The sequence below is a fragment of the Nicotiana tabacum genome, chromosome 11, assembly GCF_000715075.1.
Source record: "Nicotiana tabacum cultivar K326 chromosome 11, ASM71507v2, whole genome shotgun sequence".
NCBI classification, from domain to species: Eukaryota; Viridiplantae; Streptophyta; class Magnoliopsida; order Solanales; family Solanaceae; genus Nicotiana; species Nicotiana tabacum.
In genome coordinates, this window is record NC_134090.1 from 65,897,768 (window position 1) to 65,924,958 (window position 27,191).

Sequence of the window (27,191 nt, forward strand, 5' to 3'; positions counted from 1 at the left end):
AGTCAAATTCCCAATTGTTTCACAGTATATTCCATTAGGGCGAACTACCCATGGTTATTCCAATTTCGACATTAATCCACAGTTTCCTATTCTTGCGTATCCTTACAAAAGTTTTCTTGAATTCTCCCAATTTCATCTATCTGACATTGTGAAATATTCAATTTTAACTCATTATAGTTGATCATATCCATAATCTACTTTTACACATATTAATTAAATAGTGAAACCTCCAGCTTTAATATTATAATTTACCTCTTGATGCCAAGAACCCGAAGAAGCTTGTTATTGAGAATTTGTCTTCTCCCTGAAGGCTGAAACTTTGAAGTAGGTAGGATTTCTGATGGTGGAATCCCCTTTCCAAATCCTAAAGTTTCTTTTTGTCAATGTGATGGTTTGGAATTTGGAATTCTGAAAGGCATGCATTGGACTAACTCTTAGCATTTCTCTCCTTTTTTGATTATCGAGAAATTTACGAGGGCCACTGGTTCACTGTTGGCATTCGGTGGATGGTGGGCTAGTCATTCTACCCTTCTCACACTTAAATACCAAGTTTTTGTCTGTGACAATATTCAAACCCATGACGTGGGCGTAACCCACACATCACGAGTTACGCTCTTACCCTAGACGAATGCTTTGCGACTAGTGTTTTCTCTCTTCTTATCTTCTAAAATTAAGACTGAGGAATGAGAAAATAAGAGTTCTAGAGTAGCTAGCATTATGCGACCTTCGTAATTGGACAAAGGAAAAAGATTGAAAGTTAACCTGAACTTTGTGTTACTCATTTGAGTTTGTATATGAAATGTGTACCTAAGTGATGTTGGTGAAGGTACCGAACTACTATGCATTATGCAAAATCTTCTTTCAAATTGTAACAATAGTTGATTACATAAGATTGGCTATTTAATATTCTTTGATCCCTTCATAGTTTTGTGCTTTTCCTCTTTTAAATTGTACTTCATGTTGTACACTTCTTATGTCCAACCAGGAGGAGATACAGGAAGATACAACAGATGACATGAACGGTTCCTTGTCTCAAGATGTTGACTTTCACACAAATAGGTATTCCACTATTGATGACGGGGATGTGCCATCATCAAAATGCCTACCTGAAACTGATTCTGAGGCCAAAGGGTTGAAACGTGTACATAACTCTGAGGAAATGGAGGCTCAAAGTAAAAAGCCTCGGATCATTACGCTAGATAGTGATGAGGAGGATCTTCCTGGGGAAAAGTTGTCTCCTACATGCAGTTTGAGTGAGATGGGAGATCAGTCCAATCCACAAATGAATGGAGATGATGTGCTTCCCATTAATTCTCTTCCGGCATTTAATGAGAAGCAAAATTTTCGCTGCACGGCTTGTGATAAACTGGCTGTTGAACTACGTGCACATCCTCTTTTGAAAGTTATAGTTTGCCTGGACTGCAAAAACTCAATGAAAGCAAAGATGCAGGTAAAATATAACCATCCCTGCTAAACTATTGAAGATAGTTTCAAATATATCCAAATTATGTGTCAATAGCATCTTGAAAAAATTAGGTGCATTTCTATTTACATGTGTTATGAGATTGCTGTGGTGCTGGCTATTTGCAATCACGGCTAGGCACACCTTTACCTGTTAATTTTAACTAATGTTCTATGACTTTAAATTCTGACAAATAACAAGATGTAATTGTTAGAGTATATACATTCTTCTACGTGTAATTAATTATTTTACTCGTTATATTTCTTGTATTTGTAGTTATCTCTCTTATCTGTAGTTATCCCTTTTCCTTATAGCTGTAGTTATTTTATTTACTTGTATCCTATATATACTTTACCTGTACATCAATGAGAAGATATCAGTTAATGGTTAATTTTTTTTTATCAGTCTTGTTATTTTACAGTAATGATTCACGCTTCTCTCTCTCTTATGTCTTTTTAACGTTGTACAGGATGTTGATTGCTCAGAATGCTACTGCAGATGGTGTGGGCGTTGCAGTGATCTCTTAAGTTGTAAATCGTGCAAAAGGTTATTTTGTAGTGTGTGTGTAAGGAGGAACCTTGGTGAAGAAACTTTATTGGGAATAAAAACATCTGGTTGGCAATGCTGCTGTTGCTCCCCAAGTATCCTGCATCCATTGGTTTCAGAGTTGGAGAAGATCATGGAATCTCAGGGATTAGTAGATTCTAGCACAGACACAGATTCAGATAATTCAGATGCTTCAGATGCTGATGTCAATGGGCATAGAAGGTACACCATATACTTGATAATCATGTAAACTGTGTATCCTACACCCATTAAGTTGCATATCTTTAGGACTCGATCCCAATTTATCCATATGGCATGATCATGGCAATGACTCAATTAAACTCGTGCAAGATTTGTGCATGAGCGGGCTACTCTTTAGTTTCATCAACTCTTAACATGTAGCATATTGATATTACGAAAGAAGTTGCATTCTCTACTCTCTAGATCATAGATTCTTTTGAGCAGTTCCACAGCAGTCTTGGAAAATGCTGTCTCTTGCTAAGCGAAAAGTGACATGGGAACTGCGACAAGGGGAGTAGTAATGCTTGATCTTTCCTCTTCTCCTTCTCTATTTTTTTTCCTGGACAGGTGATGATGCCAATGAGAAAATTGTTACTGAAGCATTTTGTAGCAGTGTTAGTTTGTATTGTTAAAGAACGGGATTTTCTGCCTCATGTATGGAGGTCTAAATACATTGCATCCAAGTGGACTTAAAAGTTTTATCTTTGTGTCTGTGCTCTGTAATGTTTGATTAGCCTCCTTATTTTCTAGCACTTTACCATTTTCACCTCTGTATTACAATATATACCGAGAATAATGGAAGGATTATGTTTTCTTGCACCAGCACGAAGAGACGACGAAAAAAGAAAATTAGAAGAATCCTTGATGATACTGAGTTAGGGGAGGAGACAAAAAGGAAAATTGCAATAGAAAAGGTAAAAGTCCAAGCGATGTGTTCTGTCACTGGTTCCTTCTCAAGGCATCTATTAAAACACACATATTTTCAGGAACGCCAAGAACGCCTCAAATCTCTGGGTGCAAAATATTCGAGCGAGACTATGTTCATGAATTCTGGGGTTTGTTGCAAAACCTCGTATGAAAGTGGTAGCTTAGAAATGCTCGGTGATGTTGAAACTGGTTACATAGTTAATGTGGTGAGGGAGGACGGGGAAGAGGCAGTAAGGATTCCACCCAGCATCTCAGCAAAGCTGAAAGCCCACCAGGTCACCTTCTATGCAGTTGTTCGTCTCGTGTGTGTTAAATTCTTGCTCTCTGAAGTAGTATACGGATTTCACATTGTGACAAATATGATATCTGAATTCTTCTGAATCCTGTGAGTAGTACTTTGATGTGTTGCACGAATGAGAAAGTTGACTCTCTTTTTCCCTTTCTCCTTCATCAACAAGATCTGCTCTCTCATATCTACTTTTTGTCATATCCTTACATATAGAAGATAACATCTCACTTTTGGCATCGTACTTGCTTGTACATCTGTGGATCATGTGGCTTGCCAACATGTCACCCTAAGGGCTCTTAGGTATTCTGAGCATTTCTTAAGGTCGTCTTCCTCTTTTCTGACTCTAGGTCCTGAAAAGAATATACTTTTTAAGACATGCACTCAAGGAACAAGTGTTGTTTGTTTTGTTTTCTTAAACTGAGTGAACTGGATTGCTTTGTTATTTTATTGAACAGACTTCTGTTTTGCATAACCTTCAGTTTATAGTTTCTGACCTGCCCTGTCAATCTCTACTTCCTTTGTCTTCATTGACAAACCCACAACAATCACGATACGTGTACCCTTTTTTCTTTTCTTTTAACTGTAGTTTTTTTCTGATTAAAATCAAAACCAAACCAAACCAAACCAAAATGTATCATTTTTTTTGGTCGATTTGGTTTCCTTTTCGGTCTTGTGTTCTTTACCTGCTAAAAGCTACATTAACCAAGTTCTAGGGCTTTGGTCTAGCGCTAAGAGCGTAGCTTGTGTTGTGTGGGTTAGGATGTCACGGTTTCAAACCTTATTGCTGACATAATTCTTGTGTTTAAGGGGAGAAGGGTAGAGGGACGGGCCCATTATCTACCGAGTTCAAACCTCACACACCAATCCGTGGAAATTTCTCGACTATAAAAAGGAAAGCTACATTAACCAGATCCTTCACTTTGATGACGAGCGTCAGTAGCACGTTTTGATGCCAGTATGGGTTCTTTGTCAGATCCTAGTACTAGTATTGATTTTGTGTTTGATTCAGTCTAGGTCTATGCGAGTTTGATCCTTTGAAGTTTGCCACGGGCAAAGAAGTTGAAGAAAACTAAGATAGTGTAGATGGTGAAAACGTGTTATACCTACTATCTAAGTTGCTCAGACACGGGTGCGGGTGTCCGACACGGGTGCAGAGCTAGATGTCGGATCCTTCAAGATGTAATTTCTAATTTCTAAAATTCGGGGATACGCATCCTAGTATGGATACGGGTGCGGGTATCCAACTAAAAATAATTTAAAAAATAAAATTATCTAGCTTGTAAAGTGGATTTCTTTTTATTCTCAAGTTGTAGATATATAAAGGATTGATTTCCTAGGTCAGGTATGCTATTTTCTTCAAATTTACCCTAGTTTTGGTTCTGATTTCAGGAATCAAATTGTATCTGGTCTCAAAATCTTCCGTCTGTCGTGGTCAAAGTACCCAAAATTGTTTGACTAGATCTAGTACAGATCCCATGTCCACACCCATACCAGTGTTGTGTCGACAGGGGTGCGGCACCTAAACTGCAGTGTCGAGCAACTTAGCCTTTATCCTCCGAACTCATTATATGGCTCTTGATTGTTTATGTATTGTTATTTGTACCATAGAAAATCTCTTATTTAGTATTGGCACCTAACTTTTATCATTGTAGGTTGCTGGGATTCGTTTTATGTGGGAAAATATTATTCAATCTATCAGGAAAGTCAAGTCTGGAGATAAAGGCCTTGGTTGCATCCTAGCTCATACTATGGGTCTAGGCAAAACATTTCAGGTATTACATGGCTGAATCGCATTATTGTATATCTGTGACCTAGCTCCATTTCTTGTTCTGATTCTGACTAATACCTCAGTTTTGTGTCCTAAGGGTACTGAACTTTCAGAAGTTTCTCATCTTCAAATTACTGTATGATCATATGTTTCTTAACACTGCCTTGTGCCACATAGTTTCACTTGGAAAAAATTGGGAGTGACATTAGAAAACTTTGTTTATTGTTTCAATCAACTTGTGTTGATTTTACTTGTTTTTTGCTGGCAAGTTTTAAACTGACAGTCAGTTACACTATCTAGCCATCTAGAATTTTACTTGTGTTGCATTCATTTTTTCTTGTTTTTTGCTGGCAAGTTTTAAACTGACAAGAGTCAGTTAAACATTATCTTGCCATCTAGAACTTCAATGTATCGGATTGACTTTCACCTGAAATATGGAAATGAGAGGGAGTATTCTCGTCAGTTTTTTTACTTTCAACTGATGCTTAAGAAACTGGAAGAGTTCATTATTCTGTTAGCCTTTGTGGTTAATCTTTCTTGTAAATTGTTTCTACAGGTGATTTCTTTCTTGTATGCCGCTATGAGAAGTGTGGATTTAGGATTGAGAACTGCTCTCATAGTCACGCCTGTAAGTGTTCTGCATAACTGGCGACAGGAATTTATAAAATGGAGACCATCAGAATTGAAGCCTCTCCGTGTCTTTATGCTTGAAGATGTTCCAAGGTTCCTCTTCTTTTAAATCATCACGAGGCTTGTACTGGTGTTGTTTTGTCCATAATTCAAGTCATATGATTTTTTCAAGCTTGTTAAATCCTCTGAAATAATATCTTTGAATTAAACTTAGCAGCAGACTACTGTATGTTCTTTTAGGTTTCTATCAAGGAGCTTATGGATGCTGTATGTATTGACGGAGTCAATTTGTCTCATCAGGTTCTGTTTGTTGCTCTCTTGTTTGGCCACTTCTTCGTGGAGCTATCTAGAGGTAGTCAAGTAGTATATAGGCTATTTTTTGATGTTTGGAAGATGGAGTGAGCTGCTAGGCTGCATCTACCCCAGGTTGTTTGCGACGTAGTTCCAGTACACTTGGTTGGATTATCAGCACATGTGGCGTTTCCTGGAGATATGTGTGGGTTTTCTGGATATGTTATATGTAGCATGTATAAAATGTTGAATGTCAAGATCTTGGTGAGCAAAGGTGGAAGGATTCCGGTGTCAATGGTAGTTGATGATGGGGAAATCAGGTAAGTTTGGATGTTCCCGGAACTCTACGTTGAAGCCCTTCATGTGGGAGGAGGGAAGTTGATGGAGAAAGAGGGAGCATGAGAAGGGGTTATGAGGGAGGGAGGGAGTGCGTGAGGAGGGGGGGGGGGGTGAGGGAGGGAGTTCTTATCGTCGGAAATTATGGTGAATCGGCTAGTAACAATTACTTTTTTGAGAATCGTTAATATGAATGATCTATAACAATTATGACTTGGATGAAGCTGGCGGGATCTTTTATTAGGAGAGAAAAAGTTACAAAATAGGCTAAAAGTGCCTTTTGGATGAGGAAACTGATATGGAGGAATAGGTTTAGCAAAGGGAAGAGGGATCATGTGCCTTATGGTTGGGCTATAAACACTTAATTTTGGTTTAAGTTGGGGACTAGGGAACCAATCCCCTTTTTTTGCAGTTGCCAATTGAGAAGGAACTAGCAATTGCCAATTGAGAAGGAACTAGCAATTGCCAATTGAGAAGGAACTAGCAAGGTAACAGGAGACCTGCGATTGTATTGAGAAGGGGGACATGACTGCTCAATCACCTTTAATATCTCATAGTTAGTTGTCACAACTACTAACACTTTTGATTTGGAGGTGAACTTCAATTGATTGACGTAGAGTGGAGAGCAGAGGGTAAAAGAGGGTTCCTATGGAAGGGAGGCTTCAACTACGGGATTCTTTGGAGTGATGTGGTGACAAAGTACGTTGAGAGTTTTCACAGTTTTCTCACCTCTTATCTGCCAACAACACATTAGTTTCTTTTTTGTGATGCAAACATTAATCAATTGGATTTTGTATGACCGTTTCTTATATGGTTCTGGACTTCCAACAAAGACCAAACATGGAACTCGATGATTAAAAGAGTTTAAGAGGGGGCTAATAGAGTGGTCAAGGAGGTACCTGCCTAAAGGTTGGAAAGATGTATTACGTAGGAGTACTCTAAAGCGTTCCAATGTAGTCATGTCATCGCTTCACTATCTCATCATTACCCCACGTATATCGGAGAGGCTCCAAGGAACTTTTTGTGGGACTCAACAGATAGGGTTTAGGAAGCTCCACGTGGTCAGTTGGAGGATGTTGCGTCTCCAAAGAAATGGAATGGTCTACGGATAAATATCTTTGAGTTTTCAGCAAGGCCTATTAGGAAATGGTTATGGAGATTTGAGGTTGAGGACGCTCAATCTAGTAACATGAAAGCAAAAAAAAAGTGGAATTGTTAAAGGGGGACGGAGGATTAAACATATCACCCTTCTATTTGGATAGGGTCTTTGGAGGAATATTATGAAAAGATGGAAAGACTTATGTAGAACATCATGGTAAGGGATGGACACTAGGTCAAGTTTTGGAATCACAATTGGTGTGTGGAAGAGACAGACTCACATTCCATTTCTAATTATAGTGTTTGAGCTAGGAGGTGGTGACATTACATAGAGAACGAGTAAGAGCTCATTGGGACTCAATGATTCGGAGGAATCTGCACGACAAAAAAGTAGATGGAAAAGTAGCTGAATTCTAAGGTCAAGTTGAAATGCCTGACAAGCAAAGTACATCACATGCTAGTTAAGACTCGTGAATGTGGAGAGTGGAGAGAAGTGAATCGTTCTTAGTGAGACATATTATCATAAGATCTTGGTTACAAAGAAGTTGAGTTTTCTGCTCTAATTGGTTTGGATAAGGGTATCAAAAACATATTTTTTTATTTGGCTAGCAGCGATGAAAGCGATCTTGGCAGCTGAGAGTTTGATGAAGATGAGGATTATGCATGTTAAGTGGTACTGCAAATATTTGGGTGAAGATGTGCACGACCTCCTCCTATATTGTCATGTGACAACTAGTTTGGTGGTGGGAGGTTTTAACTTGGTTCACATTACAAAAGGCGATGTAGGGCAAGGTGAATGAGATACTATTCAGTTGGGCTTTTATAAGAAGGAAGAGAAGACGGTGGGCGTGGAATGTTGCTCCACTAGCATTTCATGTGCATTCTGTGGGAGGAGAAAATATGAGATTGTTGAGGAAATAAAAAGAAAATATGTATAGAGTAGCCTCTCAGTCCTAGTTTCTTTTTGGTATATGCATGAGGTTCAATTTTGTATTGTAGATTGGGTGTCGTTTGTGTTAAATCATTTTCTTTATAGATTCTTTACTTTTTAGTATACTACTTGTATACACGAGATTCATCATTGTTACTACAATTATTACCTTATAGAAAAAGGAAACCAAAAGGTTATAAGTAGGACTAAACAATTTTTTCCCTGTTGTCCTAGGAAGTGCAAGTAGCACACATTGAGGATAAAATGATAGAAAGTTGCTTAAGATAGTTTGGTCATGCCTGAATTGACCTCTAAGTGCACCGGTCCGTAGGTGCGGAATGATGGTTAGTGAATATATTTTAAAGAAACGAGGTAGATCTAAAATCACATAGAAGGAAGTGTTCGCGAAAGACTTGCATTCTCTTGGAATCAATGTAGACTTAGGGAAAGATAGGGCACAATAATAAAGAAAAAGATTATATATATATACCAATTAGTTGGGAATATGTTTTCGTTATGTGGTATCTTAGTCAACTTTACTTTTATATGATTTCTTTGCATGCCTTGTTTTTCAATCGGCAAATTGTTAGGATTATTTTTATTGGAGTACTGTAAACATTCTTTTATCAAACCTCTGTCAGTCATTTCGTATGTGGTATCTTAGTCAACTTTACTTTACCTCTTTTTTCAGGGAGAGAAGGGCCGAGTTGCTAAAAAAATGGACATTAAAAGGTGGTGTATTCTTAATTGGCTATACTGCTTTCAGAAATTTGTCACTTGGGAAGCACATAAAGGATCGTCACGTGGCCAGAGAAATTTGTCAAGTCCTTCAGGTAGTGGTTGTCACCTTTAGAAGTGATAATTGTGATGGAGACGAGAGGGAAACATTCTCTTCAGTTACTTCGTTTTCATGTCCTTTTGGTTAACCTTCATGGTGCTCTTTTCAGCTAGTCTGTGTTGAGGTAGCGATCATGTTTGGAGTCTAATTTGTGTGTGTGGATTTTTGTAATTTATCTCGCTGTCCCTACAATGGCCAAGGCCTGTGTGTGACTTAAGCGGGGTTGCTAGCCTAACTTGGCCTCACTTTTAATGCCAAGCTTTGTTCTGAATTCCAACTGTTAGGCAGTAGGAAATGCTGTGCGGATTTGCCTGGGGGTGCGTTTGCTTCTACCAAGAAGCTCTATCAGGTAGAGCAAGCTTGTAGGCATGTGCGGAAGTTGTGTTATCATTGCTCTGTAATGAATATAGGAACCTTCTGATTTTACATATCTAGTATTGAAAAATTATTAATGACGTAAGTTTTATAATTTTATTGTAATAATTGAGGATATAGTGTTTCCTCTCTTTCTTATATATTGTTGAAGACTCAATTAATTGAATAAAGTGTGCTCTATCTAATAGCTTAAGCTTTTAGGTGAGATGGTCACACACTTCAACATGATATTAGAGCAGGCAAAGGCCCTGGGTTCAAGTCTCATCGCTACCATTATAAAAAATGAATTTCCACGTGCTTGACCAATAAAAAAAAAATGAATGAAGCCTGCACGCGAGGGGATGTGTTGAAGAGACAATTAAATCAATAAAATGTGCTCTCTCTAATAGCTTAAGCTTTTAGGTGAGATGGTCACGTGCTTCAACATATATTGATTGTTTTGAAAATTTAGATGTTGTAATTTATTTTGTATTAGACATAATTAGGAACAGGTAATGCTGTAATATATTTCTCCAAATGGTAGCTTCCTAGAAATGGTCCCAAAAGTCTAGAAACAAGAGTGTCATTCTAGTCTATGCTTTCTTATTGTTTCTTTTCACCGAGGCATCTTTGTCCTCTTCTTTTACATTTGCCTATTTTAGGTAGGTCTTTATCATTTTCTTCTGTTTATCTACTAACACAACCTTATATAAAGGGTTTCTCAACCTTTGTGTTGTAGGCAGTGAGGAGTTTTTGAAAAGTTAAATTTATTTTGTATGTCTTATGATATTAAGTTCAGAAGTTTTAGTTTTCTAGAGCAGCATGCATTTTCACTACTCAATCTTTCATCTTATTTAATTTTCATATCAAATACTCCAATATACATGTGTGTATGTATAGGGTTGCTAACCTGTTACATTAGTGTAGCTAGCACCATCCCCGTTTGTTAGTGTGACTCCACCTTGTGACTGCAATGTTAGATGTTTTCAGGAAAGAAACATGGTTTCTCAGAGTAACCTGAATAGCTAGTGGAAAAATGGCATACCCAGCTATAAGGACATTATTTTTAGTGGTAGATCTGAACAGTCCTAATTCTAAGTCTCCCATTGATGAGTCAAGATTATTGATTTTAATAATTGGGTCGAAAATAGTATTCTTAGTACTGGTTGTTGGAGAAATGTTGGGCGAGACTTCAAGAGTGAGTATGGTCACTGAGCAGAAAGGAGGGCAAGGTTTGAATTTGAAAAGATCGGTAGAGATGGACGTCTCAGCAGCATTAAAGTCTTTAGTTTCCATTGGATACATGAGTTTGTGGAGGTGTGGCATGTCGGAGTCTGCGGCAAGGTGGAGTCCACTGGAGATGTGGGTGCTGGAACTGATTCTTTTGGCTATTTGATGTTGCCACTGCTGGTTTTTTGAGGCCATTGAAAGTATCAGAAGCTTTAGGGGCTTTCATCTGTGTTGCTTGTGGAAGCAGCAGGGAAGGACTGCAAAGGGAGAGGGGGGGGGGGGGTTGGGCAATTACCGATTGACTGGGTCCAATCCAGCCCAACATGGCCCTATTTACAAGTTCAATAGTAGGAATCTATCAACTCTCGAACCAATTCTGCCACCATCCCTTGACCAGGTATGTCTTCCACCATGTCGTGGAGGTCAATCAGAGTCAAAGTCCTGTATAAATTTCGAAAACTGCCTCATTGCCCTAATTCTCCTATTGTGCTTTGTCTCTTCATCCCTGTATCTTGTAGTGTTGAAATCATCCATAATGACCCAGGAGATCTGTAGGCCTCTGATTGCTGCTGGCTCTAGCTACATATCTTCTCTTTTACATCTGTCCTGTGGCCACGTAATCCAGAGAATGCCTATCGGAATTCTTCTATCACACTTTCAAATATGAATGAGATGGAGAAGCTGTTGCAGTTTTGTTCTATGCACACCATAGTCTTCTATTCCATAAGACTATAATCCCCTCTCTCTTTCCTGCTGCTTTTTGACACTGCTCTTTGACCCCAGGCTTGTCGAACCATCCATGGTGTCCAATCCTCCAGTTTTATCTGTTGAATCCACAAAAGATTTGGCTGCCATTTGTTGACCAGGAGTTTCTGTGTTTCTACGTTTATATGGATTATTGAGCCATCACATCCCACAAGTAGACTTTCATCTGGGGTTGTTGATTTCTTGTTACCCCTACCCTTTCTCTGAACTTTCATTGTATTTGAATTCCAATTTCTTCAATTCATTTTTGTCGTTTTGCTTATGCTATTTGGTTACCTTGCTCCCAATTGTTGGTTCCGTTGTGCCCTCCTGTAGTCAATTCTCATGCATAATTAGAAGGCTTCTCCTTCAGAACCTTGAAAGTCGATGCTCTTAGCTGCATCATATTTCACTTCATCCATCTAGGGATTCCGATCTTTATTCTCGTCTTGCATGTTTAAGCCAGCTCTTTTGCATGGTAAATATAAGGTTCCAGCGGTGTATATGACGAACACCATTCTTTTTACACAAATTCCAAAGGTACTTCTAACTCCCACTTGGGTTGCATGCCACGAGTTGTATGTTCTGGCTTGGTTGAAATCCCGATGGCTTCTGTAGCACTCTAATCTGGTATAAAACAACTAAGCATTTGTGCTTTCTGGAGTGGTGAGATTGAGATGCAAACGGGTCAGCGTTCAATCTATTCAAATTATCTGCTAGCTGCATATATTATGTGCTATAGATCTCTAAAAACTGGTAGGTAATTTTACTTGGGACTATTAGTGGACTGTCCTCTTTACCTTGATGATTTCTTCTAATATTTTCCTTGTGGACCTCTGTTTTAATATTCTCTATCCATGTTATTATTCTGCCAGTGGCCTGGCTTAACTCCTTTATTTGAGATCTTTTCTTCCTCTTTACCCCTTGTGCAAATCTGATCTTAAGTTCAAATCGTTTGAGTTGGATTTAAGGCAGGCTTCGGGATGTCTACCTGACCTGAGGACATGGCGCCATCTCCATTCTACCTGACCTGAGGACCTGTGGCCGTTATAGTGCTTGTTAATATTCACCATGACCATCGGCATATCCACCTTGATAGGAATTTTTACATCTTCACTCCCCTGCATCAACATTTTTTTTTGAAAGGTAAAACTAGAGCAGGGATGCTTCTAGTTGAAGTCAAGCATACAATATTTTATTCTCAATTAACCCACTTGAATTTGAAATGTTGGTAATGCAAAATAAACTCCTACCGGTACTTTGGAAGTAGAAAGCACCCAAAGCAGAGCATTGGATTCTTCTTTTGCTGTTTGAAATGAATGTAGTTGATTCTTAAGGTTTATTGACTTGGATTTGTGAATGCTCCTCCATGCTCTTAGTGTTACAGTTTTATAGTCCTCTCCATTCCATTCCATTCTTTTTTTTTTATTCCTTTGGTGGAACTTTCTTTTCCTTTTTTGGTTGAACTTCTAGTTGATGCTAAATTTTTTCTCATCTCATGACCTAAGTTGCTCTTACACGGGTGCAGATGTCCGGCACGGGTGCGGGGTCGGATCCTTCGAGATGTAATTTCTAAGACTCTGGAATACGGATCCTAGTATGGATACGGGTGCGGGGATCCAGCTAAAAATTATTCAAAAAAATAAAAGTATCTCTAAATTATGAGAAATTTTGTATACTTGCGTATAGCTTGTAAAGTGTGGATTTCTTTTTTATTCTCAAGTTGTAGATAAGTAAAGGATTGGCATCCTATAAAGTATGCTATTTTCTTCAAATTTATCCTAGTTTTGGTTCTGATTTCGGGAATCAAATTGTATCTCGTCTCGAATTTTTCCGTCCATCGTGGTCAAAGTACCCAATCTTGTTTGACCAGATCCAGTGCGGATCCCATATCGACACGGGTGCGGCACCTAAACTGCCGTGTTAGAGCAACTTAGCTCATTACCTATTTTCTGAATTCATTGTTAAAATATCTTCCATTTGTCAGGACGGGCCTGATATACTTGTTTGTGATGAGGCTCATATTATCAAGAATACCAGAGCTGATGTAACTCAAGCCTTGAAACAAGTCAAGTGCCAGAGAAGGATTGCATTAACTGGATCTCCTCTTCAAAACAATTTGATGGAGTACTACTGTGTAAGGCAATAATGAAGCTATTATATTTGGTACAGACGTTTATATGGAATGTAGTCTCATTATTTTGATGTCATGACAGATGGTTGATTTTGTAAGAGAAGGATTTCTTGGCAGCAGTCATGAATTTAGAAACCGGCAAGGCGTCTTTTCTTTTCACTGCACTTTTTCACTTTCCTCTGTATGTGTTTTGATGATATTACTCCCTGATGCAGCTTTCAGAATCCGATAGAAAATGGTCAACACACCAATTCTACAGCTGACGATGTTAAGATTATGAATCAGCGGTCTCATATTCTCTATGAGCAATTGAAAGGATTTGTTCAAAGAATGGACATGAATGTCGTAAAGATGGATTTGCCGCCAAAAACTGTCTTTGTGATGTCTGTAAAGCTTTCTCCTCTACAGCGAAAATTGTATAAAAGATTTCTAGATGTTCATGGCTTCACAAAGGACAAGGTCTCCGGTGAGAAGATAATGAAAAGATCCTTTTTTGCCGGGTATCAAGCCTTGGCTCAGGTACTTTCTTATTTATATGTTTCTTAATTTACTGGTTCTTTTGGATGAAATACAACAACAATAACAACATGGCCAGTATTATCCTACAACGTGGGGTCCGGGGAGGGTAGTGTGTACGCAGACCTTACCCCTACCTTGTGAGGATAGAGAGGCTGTTTCCAATAGATCCTCGACTCAGGAAAGTATAAGCATCACATTAATGAAAATATAAACAAGAAGGAACAATACCAAAAAGTTCTATAAAAGCAGAATAAAAACAAGATTACAAGGTGATCAACAATGAAATAAAACAACGGTTAGTCATAAAAACTTACTACCAACAGAAAGCGAGACTGCATGCCAATACTAATGTTATAAACACTCTAGACTACCTACTCTACTACCCTAATCCTCGACCTCCATACCTTCCTACCAAGGGTAATGTCCTCGGTCGGCTGAAGTTGCGCCATGTCTTGCCTAATCACCTCTCTCCACCTCTTCTTTGGCCTACGTCTACCTTTGCGTAGGCCCTCCAATGTCAACCTTTCACACCTCCTCATCGAGGCGTCTGTGCTCCTCCTCCTCACATGACCAAACCACCTAAGCCACGCTTTCTGCATCTTGTCCTCAATAAGGGCCACACCCACCTTCTCGCGAATAACCTCATTTCTAATCCTATCTAACTTAGTGTGCCCGCACATCCATCTCAACATTCTCATCTCTGCTACCTTCAGCTTTTGGACATGAGTGATCTTGATTGGCCAACACTCAGCCCAATACAACATCGTTGGTCTGACCATCACTCTGTAGAACTTACCCTTAAGTTTCAATGACACCTTCTTGTCGCATAAAAAATCGGAAGCGAGTCTCCATTTCATCCATCTCGGCCCAATATGATATGTGACATCTTCATCAATCTCCCCATCCCCCTGAATAATAAGACCTTAGGTACTTAAAACTTCCTTTTCCTAGGGATGACCTGCGAGTCCAGCCTAACCTCCCCTTCCCCTCCTTGAGTCTCGCCACTAACTTACACTCCAAGTATTCTGTCTTGGTCCTGCTAAACTTGAAACCTTTAGATTCCAAGGTCTGCCTCCGTAACTCTAATTGCGCGTTCACACCGTTTCGCGTCTCGTCAATCAATACATTATTTTGGATGAAATAATGTATATTAAAAGTCCAAAAGTTCAACCTACCGGTAAAAAGCTGCAAGTGATAGTACCAACCTTTTTCCATTGGGAGAGCTGGACACAGAGCCACTATCACATACTTATCCATCATTGTGCCACAATGGAGGAAAAAAGAAAGTTAAAGCAGGAAGATCCCTGGGAGATGTGTTAAGCTGGCGTTGTTTAATGCATTTATTGATGATGGAGGGTAGTCTAATTTTGAGGACCCTCTACCTTCAACCATATGATTGGAGTTTCGAGTCACCATGGAAACAAAGTGGTGGAAAGGGCCACTACCAGGCACCTGGTTCAGATGGGATTTTGGGAGTTGGCTGGGGGACGGGGGACAGTTTTACCGTATCAAAAAAAGTCAACATCTCTTCTAGCAATATTAATATATGCTTATTGCTCAGTGTTATCAAAAGCAAAAAGTGCAAAAAAGCTCCAAGGTACATCAGGGCTTTAAGCGCAAAGCCCAAATAGAGTTGTGTTTTTAATGAAGTAAGGCGCAAATACAGAAAAATACAAATATGCATGTGTAGTCCAAGACTAATAATTATAAGCATGAATAACAAATATATAGATAAATAAATTAAAGTTTTCTACAATAAAGTGAAATATCAATTATTTAGGTTTGCCTCTTCACGATTACGGAAACGCAGTTACATAAAAAAAAAGCATGCCTTAGAGCCTTGATGACAAGGCTAAAACGCCCACTAAGCAATGCGAAGCGCTCAACATGTTTTGAGCCTCGCTTTAGGGCTTAAGCGCGCCTTAGACAATAGTGCTATTGCTCATGTTAGTGTTGTTCTATTTACTATATTTGCAGATTCTTAATTTTAACTGAATACCGTAAAACGAAATTCTGAGGTCAATTCAGATAATTTTTCTATCTAAAGGTAAATTGGTTGGATCGCCTTTCACAAAGACAAAGGTGGAGGAATCAATTTTACAAGTTTTAGGTTCCTTGTAAGAAGAGCGAGGATCGTAATAATTAGCCTTTAGTTGTAAACACCCTTTTGGCTTCCAGCATAATCTTTGTGCTGAAGATTGTTTTAAAATACTGGAAATGTTACTTTGTCACTGGAAAGATAGAACATTGTCATTCCGTTTGCTGTGGACCCTGGCTGCCAGGCTAAATGATAACTTCTCTGAATATTTATCATACGTTACAAATCTTTACTGGATAAGTCAAAAGTTTTTAAGAATCTTGATCACTATTCATCTCAGAGGCTCGTTATGTAAGATGGAATCTCGTCTAGACAAAGTAGGATCACTTGATTTCATAAATGTATTTCTTGTTCAACACAATCAGAATATAAAATAACTCAATAAAGATAACTACTACCTTTTTTAATAAAGTGAATTATATTCATAGTGAGAATGCTCCTGTATACAAGAGGTTTACCAAAAGTAGAGAATCTATAGCAAGATAAGATTCTGTTCGAAAGACATCCAATCTTATATACAAATAGGAACCTCATGGATGCACCAAAAATACAATGAAAACAAGAGGCTATTCCTTAGATGTGCAAATTAAGCTCATTCCCTTCTGAAACTCTCCAAATCCTCTCTCGCCATGCTACCCACATAAGTGTTACTGGAGTAACATACCCACAATCGACGTGTTCACCTCATCCTCTAAGGTCCAACCAAATAGTGCATCATTCACCATACTTTGTCATTGTCTATTGTATTCAAACCATCATAAAAGCTCCTATGATAGGGGCGATGTTACCTGGAAATGCAGTAAGAGATGATCCCCGTACTTTCGCGAGTGTTATCTCATGAAGCACCAATTGACATATATGATTCTCCTCTTTCTCAAGTTCTCTGCTTTTTGAGTTGCAACCTTAGCCTCCAACCCAGAAAATAGGCACACCTTTGTTGCCTCTCTAGGCATCAATACCGACAAACAAGGAAAAATCAACTTCTCTCTAGCTAGTAACTTTCATCGGTAACTTTTTGCTGTAACTCCCATCTGCAGGAATCTCGGCTCTCTACTAGTAATCTCTGAACTTGTTGGACAATAATATCCTCTGGGCACGAAATTCTATAGGTGTTCGGAAAAGTGACCTTCAACACTTTGTCGCCACACGATCTCTCCTCCCATGAAACTAAGCTTTCCCTCGTGCCCCATCCTAAACGAGATACTTCTACTAAACTCTTCTCGTCACTTCGTAATATTCTTCGGTTGCTGTATCCAATAGGAGCAATGATTTTCTTGGTTCTCCCTCCCCTTCTATGGTACCATATTTGTCCGTTGCATGCTCCTCTGTTCAAATCTCCAAAGCTACTTTCCTAAGAAGGCCTTGTTAAAGATGCTTAGATTTTAACGTTAACTACCCCACACTAACCTGGTAAAGACGTAAAAAATACATAACTCAACGGTGTAGATTTCCTATAAAATCTAGTAATTCTCCATGCAAGCGCAGTGTATGCTTGTGATGATGATCGCAACTAGGATAACTGGATAGTTGTGGTAAGTTGAAGGTTAGCATGAAACCTATTTATTCTTGATGAGTTCTCTAAATCTTGAGTAAGAGGACCTGGATAAAGCAGAGTAATTCCTAGGATTTATATGGCCAATCGCAACTATTTGGGGATTGAGCAGTAGTTGATTGATTGTTGCTTTTTAGCTTCATTTCTTTTTGTTGAAATGTGTCGCCATCTCATCTAAAAGCTTAGCTGTTGCATCAACCATACTTTTATTTACTTAATTGTATCTTAAATATGCCCTTTCATGTGCCAGCTTGATTCTTTTTGATGAGTCAAGCGCATTATAATTCTTTTTGATAATGGGTGGTAGTAAGTCTCGAATCTAGAACCTCTGCTTACTCTGATACCATGTCACGAAATGGAACTTGAGCCTAACTCAACCTCAAACGTTAGCCTATGAGGTGAGGATTGCCCAAAGACCATATTAGGAGGCAACAACCTATCTCTCAACTAATATGGGACATTTAACACTGCGGCATGGTTAGGCCTTCCAATTGGAGCATAGACAACATAACATGGAGGCCCAACATGTGACACACAATAACATGGATGGGTTTGCTCTGAACTTGTTGAAGTTTGTGACCATCTCATCTAAAAGCTTAAGCCGTTAGAGAGAGCATACTTTTATTTACTCTATTATGTTTTCAACACTCTTTCCACGTTTTCTTGAGCCGAGGGTCTATTGGAAACATCCTCTCTACCTCTCAAGGTAGGGGTAAGGTCCGTACTCACTACCCTCCCCAGATCCCACATGTGAGATTATACTGGGTATGTTGTTGTTGTATGTTTTCAACACTCTTTGTAAATAGAATTTCTTATTTATCAAAAAAGAAAAAAGAAATAATAGAAGTTCCTTTTTGTTCTTTTTGTTTCTTGTAATACATATACGACCGACATGAAAGTAGGTTTACCATGGTGAATTCTATGAAACCTGAGCAGATAGTCGGACCAGGATAAAGCGGAGGAATACCTAGGATTAATATAGCCAACTTTAACTATTTTTGGGATCGAGCTGTAGTTTATTGATTGTTGGTTTTTAGCAGCGGTCATCATGTTTTCTTGTTCGTTTTTTATCAGAAAAGAAAAGGAAATAAATAGAAATTTCTTTTTCTACTCTGTTTCTGGTAATGAGAAGCCTCGATGATAAACATCCATCATATTGGAAGCCTTGATGATGAACATCCATCATTTTGTAAGGCTGTGGTTGGTCTAAAGGATCAGCTCCAGATGGATTTCTCGGTCATCAAAAAAAAACATCCATCATTTTGTAAAATAAACAATATAGAGTTTGTTTGAAAATTGAACTTTTTGGTGTTTTTGGTTACTTAGCGGCAGTGGGTCTTCTATATATGCATTGATAGGTTTGGTTATATGTGCGCGCACAGACACAGATAAATATATAAATGTATGTGTGTGTTTGTTGGTGGGATGTGTGGGCTAGGACTCTGGGTATGTGTCTAATGCTTAACTCCTCTCTTTGATTCTGTCGACTAATACTGAATATAGATATGGAACCATCCTGGGATTTTGCAACTGATGCGAGAAAACAGAGCCTGTAGTAAGCCTGAGGATGCTGTTGAGAATTTTCTTGCCGATGATTGCTCAAGTGATGAGAACACAGATTATAATACTGTTCCTGGAGGTACCTTTTGTTTCCCCTCACTCTGGATAGAATGTAACAACTATCGATGTTTTATCTTTCGGTAGTTACAAAATTAAAGGATCTCTTTTATGTGGAGCCACTAGTATTTTGATATGCAGCTGTCTAGGCATCCAGAGGAATCTTTGAATTGAGCTATCGTGCAGTTGGATGTGTTTCTGATAAAAGTAAATTGCATATTAATTTATACTGTGATAGTGTTGATTCAGTAGATCAATTGGCTGTTCTGCATTATATGTTGAATTTGCATACAGTGTCTGCAATTGACTAAAAGTTACGGAAATATTTCACCTGCTCCTGTTCTGATACTAGGAGGAATATCTGGCTTCTATATTTGTTTCTGTGGCCTGCTTTCAATGTGTTCAGGATAATAGATGACATCCGGTCGTATTAAGCACTTCATTAATATTTTATCAAAATGAAAATTAGCCTCTCTTTCATCACATATGGATATCTGCCTGTCAATTCTTGCAGAGAAGCTGAATAGCAACAATGAAGCTCTCAGAAAAAATCATAATGGCTTCCTTCATGGGGTAATTTCCTGCTTCCTATTTGCTAACTTCTGTAATTTTGTTAGTATGGTAATTGATGGATGTGCAGGAAACTCTTGCCATCTGTCTGTAATTTACGTTTTGTTTTGTATCTACAATTCAAGGTATATGTGGTGGTTCCATTTGTTTCTACAGTTTTATTAGTTTTTTTAAATGTCATCATTAATATCTTAGTTCACTCTTTCATTTTACAGGATTGGTGGAGCGATCTTCTAGAAAATAATTGCAAAGAAGTTGATTATAGCGGCAAAATGGTTCTGCTACTCGACATCCTGACAATGAGCTCCAATGTTGGTGACAAAGCACTTGTGTTTAGTCAGAGCTTGTTAACTTTGGATCTCATTGAACTATATCTTTCAAAACTATCGCGCCCAGGGAAAAAGGGGAAGTACTGGAAGCGACGGAAAGACTGGTACAGGTGTGTATGCCTTGTTTACCTCTTGATGAAAATTACCTCATTAGTTTTTTTTTTTTTTGGTAAGTAAAGATTTTATTTACCGGATAGCAATATGTACAAGCTCACAAAAAAAGAAAACAAACTGAGACTGGACATAGCCCCAATCTCCACTTCCTTATCTACTCAACCCCGTCTTACTAGCATTGACTAAGGATAGAAGTTAAGAGCTTCAATCTTCCTAGCTAACTTACTTTTCATGGATCCTCTACACACTACTTCCTAATGATCTGCCTTGTAAGTACCTCAGTTGGCCTATTCTTCCCTTGGAATAGTCTCATACTCCTCTCTTGCCACAAGTGATATGTGTAACCAGCTAGAGCCAGTCTATATATCTCAGTACTTGCAGCATTTCCTTTCACATTCACTTGGGTCCACTGAATCTCGTTCTGCCAGTTCATGGCCTGTCTGACTATGCTTTGCCATTCCAATATTTTACGCCATAGTCTAGCAGTAAAACTTCACAACTAAAGAACAGGTGATTTATAGATTCTTCAACATCACACATAGGGCATGTTCTTTCATCTGTGATCCCCCAGGTAGCCAATCTGTCCTTAGTAAGTAATCTATTTTGGATTGCCAGGGTCATGCAAATCTCCACTTTGGTAGGCCAAGGTTGTTGCAAGTGAGCTACTTCCAAGTTACTTTCTGAAAATAACCTCTCATTGTCTGGTATAACTTCTTAATGGAAAGGACTCCCAGCTTTGTAGAGTAGGCATTGATATACCTGCTCCTCAATGTAGCTTGTTGCCTTTATAATTTTCTGGATTACCCAGGATGCTTGTTTTGGATTAGTTTCCCACTGGCTGCTTCCTCCCATAATGCTCATGTAACCACTGGACCCGCTGTCTTTCTGCAGAGGTTCCACAATAGCTGACAAATAGCTGCCCTATTCCATGTATACAAGTCTAGCACATTAAAACCACCATATGTCCTTTGACAGCAGACTTTCTCCCATGCCAACAAAGCCTTCTTTGGACTATCAATCCCTCCTGTCCATAGATAAGTTCTGCATATAGTCTCTATCCTTTATATTATCTTCTTAGGCAATGCAAATATCTGAGAGCAATATATCTGGATAGCAAGCAGCACAGCTTTGATCAATTGCAACCTGCCTGTATATGAAATATATCTTGAAGTCCAAGAATTGGTTCTACCCAGCATCTTCTCCAATAGTGGTTGGCATTGCATAATAGAAATCCTCTTGGTACTCAGTGGCACTCCCAGGTACCTGAAAGGGGGTTGACCTCTAGAAAAGCACAAGAAATTCAGTATCTCCTGTTGTACCCCGTGACTCACTCCACTAAAGTAGATAGAGCTCTTGTTTACATTTGCTGCCAAACCTGAAACCCCTGAGAAACTTGTGCAGCAGTCATACAGCATTTGGACAGAAATTGTATTTCCTCCTCAGTACTTGATTTTACTGATTCTCTTTGCCATTTGTTGAACGGTGTGACCATCTTATCAAAAAGTTTAAGCTATTAGACATAGCATTCTTTTATTTACTTAATTATATCTTCAACATGCCTTCTCATGTGCGGGCCTGATCTTTTTGATGGGCCAAGCAAGTGAAATTTGTTTTGGTGAAGGGTAGCGGTGAGATTTGAATCCTGGACCTCTGCTTGCTCTAGTACCATGTTGGAGTATGTGATCATCTCATCTAAAAGTTTAAGCTATTAAAGAGAGCACATTTTTATATACTTAATTATGTTCTCAACACGCCCCTTCACGTATGGCTTGATTTTTTTCTTTCATGGGCCTAGCATGTGAAAATTCTCTGCGAAAATGGGTGGGGTACAACTCGAACACATGACCTTTTCCTGTTTTGATACTGTTAGTTTCATTGTATAAATAGTAGTAAATAACCCTAATCCCATATGTATTAGGAGTAGGACATGTATTGTATATATAGGGCTCATTGTAGCATTGTCAATTAATTAATCAATAATATATTTTCTCCCATGCTTTCTCACATGGTATCAAAGCTTAAGTGAGAAAATTATTGTTGTGCGTCATTCCAGCAACTTCCGGGAAGAAAGACCTCGTGTCGTGCAATTTTCCGGCGACTTAAGAGGTTGTCCGTAACCAAAATCACTTTCCGTTGGTGTTGTGCAAAAACCAACACCACCACAGGGTTCCGAGGACTTAGGCGACCAAACCCCACCAAAGGTCTCCGGCAGCCGACCACTCACGCGCCGTCACGCACGGATCGGAGCTCTGTTTTTCCGGCGAGTCTTTCTCCACGCGCCGGCGCGTGTGGCCTTTTCCCGGCCAGATTTCAATTTTTTTTCTTCAGGCAGCCTCTTCGCGTGGCCTTTCCGAGCCTACCCATCAAGTTTACATTAGATTCCGACGACTTTTTTATTTTTCGGCGAGCTACAGTGTTTCAGGTGAACAGTAACAGTCAAACTGTGATTTCCAAATAATTTTCTGACCTTTTCCGGCGTGAACATTATAATGTCATTCTTAGACTCACAATTCGTTGGATCGAATGCATTAAATCCAATCCAGATGGTTTCTTTACCGGATTATATTGAGTTCCTTCAGTACAAAGCACGTAAATAGACATCTTCAGGATTAGCCTCCGTTGTTCCAACGAATAGTAGCATGAATTGTGTCTCCCAATCTTCACCTTCTGAGTCTTGGGCCATTGATTCAGGTGCATCTGATCATATTTCTGGCAACAAATCTCTTTTCACTAGTATCTCATATTCTCAATCTCTTCCGACAGTCACAATGGCCAATGGGTCTCAAGCCATGGCAACTGCAATAGGTCAAGCAAGTCCACTTCCTTCCTTACCTTTAGACTCAGTTTTTTATGTTCCTGGTAGTCCTTTTAATCTCATAGCTGTTTTCCTTACCTTTAGACTCAGTTCTTTATGTTCCTGGTAGTCCTTTTAATCTCATAGCCGTCAGTCGCTTAGCCAAATCACTTAAATCTGTTGTTTTATTTCTTGATGACCTTGTTTTTATACAGGAACGCAGTACAAGGCGGATCATTGGTACCAGACGTGAATCAGATGGACTTTATTACCTTATCCTTGCAAAATTACATGGACTCGCATCTTGTCTTCCTCCAATAACTTCTCCCGTTACTGATTCACCAGATTTATTACATAAACGGTTAGGACATCCCAGTTTGTCAAAACTTCAGAAAATGGTACCTGACTTATCTCACTTGTCTACTCTAGAGTGTGAGTCGTGTCAGCTCGGTAAGCATACCCGCTCCCATTTCCCGCGACGTCTTGATAATCGAGCCGAGTCACCTTTTTCTTTAGTACATTCAGATGTTTGGGGTCCTAGTCGGGTTAGTTCTACCTTAGGATTTCGCTACTTTGTCAGTTTCATTGATGATTATTCCAGGTGCACCGAGATATTTTTGATGAAAAATCGATCTGAGTTTTCTATTTTCCAGACCTTCCACGCTGAAATTCAAACTCAATTTGGGGTTTCTATCCGTACATTTCGTAGTGATAATGCCCTAGAGTATTTGTTTCCCCCATTTTAGCAGTTTATGAACTCCCATGGGATTATTCATCAAACATTTTGTCCGTACACATCCCAACAAAATGGGATAGCTGAAAGAAAGAATAGACATCTTATTGAAATTGCTTGTACCCTACTCATACAATCTCATGTTCCGCTGCGTTTTTGGGGGATGCAGTTCTTACATCTTGTTATCTTATTAATCGTATGCCATCTTCAGCTATCCAAAATCAAGTTCCATTCTCTGTCCTATTTCCCCACTTACCTTTGTTCTCTCTTCCACCCCGTGTCTTTGGGAGTACGTGCTTTGTTCATGACCTTACTCCAGGAAAAGATAAGTTAGCTCCTCGTGCTCTTAAGTGCATATTTCTGGGTTACTCAAGAACGCAAAAGGGATATCGATGTTATTCTCCCAACCTTCAACGATTTCTTATGGCTGCTGATGTTACCTTCTTTGAAACCCAATCATACTTCACAGGTCCAGTTAATCACTTAGATATTTTTGAGGTGCTACCCGTTCCTTCTTTTGGAGATTCAGTCCCTATCTCCCATTCATCTTCCTCTATAGCTTCACCGCCTACAGTTCCAGTTGCAGCTCCACCACCAATAGTTCCGGTGTCACCACCGAGACCAGTGCCACCCCCTAGTCCAGTTCCACCAACTATAGCTCCAGTGCCACCACCTAGTCCAGTTCCACCAACCATAGCTCCAGTGCCACCACCTAGTCCAGCTCACCCTTCTACAACTCCACCACTCTTGACTTATCATCGTCGTCCGCCCCAGCATCAGGCCCAGCTGATTCACGTCCTGCACTTGACCCTGCTAATACTGCGGACTTGTCTCCTCTTAATCAACCGATTGCACTACGAAAAGGTATATGGTCCACACTTAATCCTAATCCTCATTATATCGGTTTAAGTTACCATCGTTTCTCATCATCCCATTGTGCATTTGTGTCATCTTTGTCCTCTGTTTCCATCCCTAAGTCTACGGGTGAAGCACTGTCTCATCCCGGATGGCGACAGGCTATGATTGATGAGATGTCTGCTTTACATACGAGTGATACTTGAGAGCTTGTTCCTCTTCCTTCGGGTAAATCGACCGTTGGTTGTCGTTGGGTGTATGCAGTCAAAGTTGGTCCAGATGGCCAGGTTGATCGACTTAAGGCTCGTCTTGTTGCCAAAGGATATACTCAGATATTTGGACTCGATTACAGTGATACTTTCTCTCCTGTGGCTAAAATTGCATCCGTCCGCCTTTTTCTATCTGTCGCTGTTGTTCGCCATTGGCCTCTCTATCAGTTGGACATTAAGAATGTTCTTCACGGTGACCTTGAGGATGAGGTTTATATGGAGCAACCACCTGGTTTTGTTGCTCAAGGGGAGTCTAGTGGCCTTGTATGTCGGTTGCGCCGGTCCCTCTATGGTCTAAAGCAGTCTCCTCGAGCTTGGTTTGGTAAGTTCAACACATTTATTCAGGAGTTTGGCATGACTCGTAGTGAAGCTGATCACTCTGTATTTTATCGATATTCTGCTTCAAATCTCTGTATTTATCTGGTCGTTTATGGTGACGATATTGTTGTTACCAGCAATGATCAGGATGGTATTAGTAAGTTGAAGCAACATCTCTTTCAGCACTTTCAAACTAAGGATCTGGGCAGATTAAAGTATTTTCTGGGTATTGAGGTCGCTCAGTCTAGCTCTGGTATTGTGATCTCACAACGGAAGTATGCCTTAAATATTCTTGAGGAGACAAGAATGACAGGTTGTAGACCTGTTGACACTCCGATGGATCCGAATTCTAAACTTCTGCCAGGACAGGGGAGCCTCTTAGCAATCCTGCAAGATATAGGCGGTTGGTTGGTAAATTAAATTACATCACAGTGACTAGACCTGACATTTCCTTTCCTGTGAGTGTTGTGAGTCAGTTTATGGATTCTCCCTGTGATAGTCATTGAGATGCAGTTGTCCGCAGTCTTCAGTATATAAAATCAGCTCCAGGCAAAGGCTTATTGTTTGAGGATCGATGCCATGAGCAGATCGTTGGATACTCAGATGTTGATTGGGCAGGATCACCTTCTGATAGACGTTCTACGTCTGGATATTGTGTCTTAGTAGAGGAGGAAATTTGGTGTCTTGGAAGAGCAAGAAACGGAATGTGGTTGCTCGGTCTAGTGCAGAAGCAGAATATCGAGCAATGGCTATGGCCACATCTGAGCTAATTTGGATCAAACAGTTGCTCAAGGAGTTGAAATTTGGTGAGATTAGTCAGATGGGACTTGTGTGTGATAATCAAGCTGCTCTTCATATTGCGTCAAATCTAGTGTTCCATGAGAGAACTAAACACATCGAGATTGACTGTCACTTTGTTAGAGAAAAGATACTCTCGGGAGATATTGCTACAAAATTTGTGAAGTCGAATGATCAGCTTGCTGATATTTTCACCAAGTCCCTCACTGGTCCTCGTATTAGTTATATATGTAACAAGCTCGGTACATATGATTTATATGCACCAGCTTGAGGGAAAGTGTTAGTTTCATTGTATAAATAGTAGTAAATAACCCTAATCCCATATGTATTAGGAGTAGGACATGTATTGTATATATAGGGCTCATTGTAGCATTGTCAATTAATGAATCAATAATATGTTTTCTCCCGTGCTTTCTCACAGATACCATGTTAAGAAAATGGTTCTTGAGCGTCGCTCAACTTCAAAAGCCATCTTATGAGGTGCGGATTACATAAGACTATATAAGGAGAAAACAGTCTACTCCCTCTACTAATCTGGAAAAATCTAACACCATACTGTATGCTCAAGCATGTCAACTAGAGCATGGATAATATAACATGGGGCCGAACATGGGAAAATACAATAACAGGGATGGTTATCCATTGATACCATGTAAAGAAAATGGACCTTTGTCCTAACTCAACCTCGAAAGTTTGTTCATGAGGTGAGGATTGGCCAAGATCAAGAAAAGGACTTCTGCTTACTCTAATACCATGCTAAAGTGTAACCATCTCATTTAAAAGCTTAACCTAGTAAAGAGAGCATAATTTCATTTGCTTAATAATATCGTCTAATAGCGTTGATGTGGAACCCATCTTTTACTGTTGCATTTCTTGCGAATTCATTTCAATATCATTTGAGAAATACAATCCTTGAGAATTTGATTGTCCGAGTTTGTCTTCAAGGAAAATTTGGCCTATTCTTTGGAGAGATAAGATTACTGACCATCTAATCAAAGCAAAGAGGAACCTTTCCTCAGTTGACAT

General features: G+C 39.3%; 1 protein-coding gene across 3 annotated transcripts in view; it reads left to right on the forward strand.

Moving 5' to 3' along the window:
• Positions 1–27,191, forward strand: part of LOC107813964 (protein CHROMATIN REMODELING 20) — a 45,949-nt gene that overhangs the window by 14,475 nt on the left and 4,283 nt on the right. For 2 of the 3 annotated variants that reach the window (XM_075225145.1, XM_075225144.1), the window contains exons 9-22: positions 986–1,450; positions 1,932–2,230; positions 2,853–2,943; positions 3,016–3,231; positions 4,898–5,017; positions 5,570–5,736; positions 5,884–5,943; positions 8,991–9,132; positions 13,453–13,602; positions 13,682–13,737; positions 13,815–14,118; positions 19,272–19,407; positions 19,900–19,958; positions 20,171–20,394. In XM_075225145.1, the coding sequence (XP_075081246.1) occupies positions 986–1,450; positions 1,932–2,230; positions 2,853–2,943; positions 3,016–3,231; positions 4,898–5,017; positions 5,570–5,736; positions 5,884–5,943; positions 8,991–9,132; positions 13,453–13,602; positions 13,682–13,737; positions 13,815–14,118; positions 19,272–19,407; positions 19,900–19,958; positions 20,171–20,394 (2,489 nt within the window). The remainder of the gene's footprint in view (positions 1–985; positions 1,451–1,931; positions 2,231–2,852; positions 2,944–3,015; positions 3,232–4,897; positions 5,018–5,569; positions 5,737–5,883; positions 5,944–8,990; positions 9,133–13,452; positions 13,603–13,681; positions 13,738–13,814; positions 14,119–19,271; positions 19,408–19,899; positions 19,959–20,170; positions 20,395–27,191) is intronic. The other variant, XM_075225143.1, reaches the window with a different exon arrangement.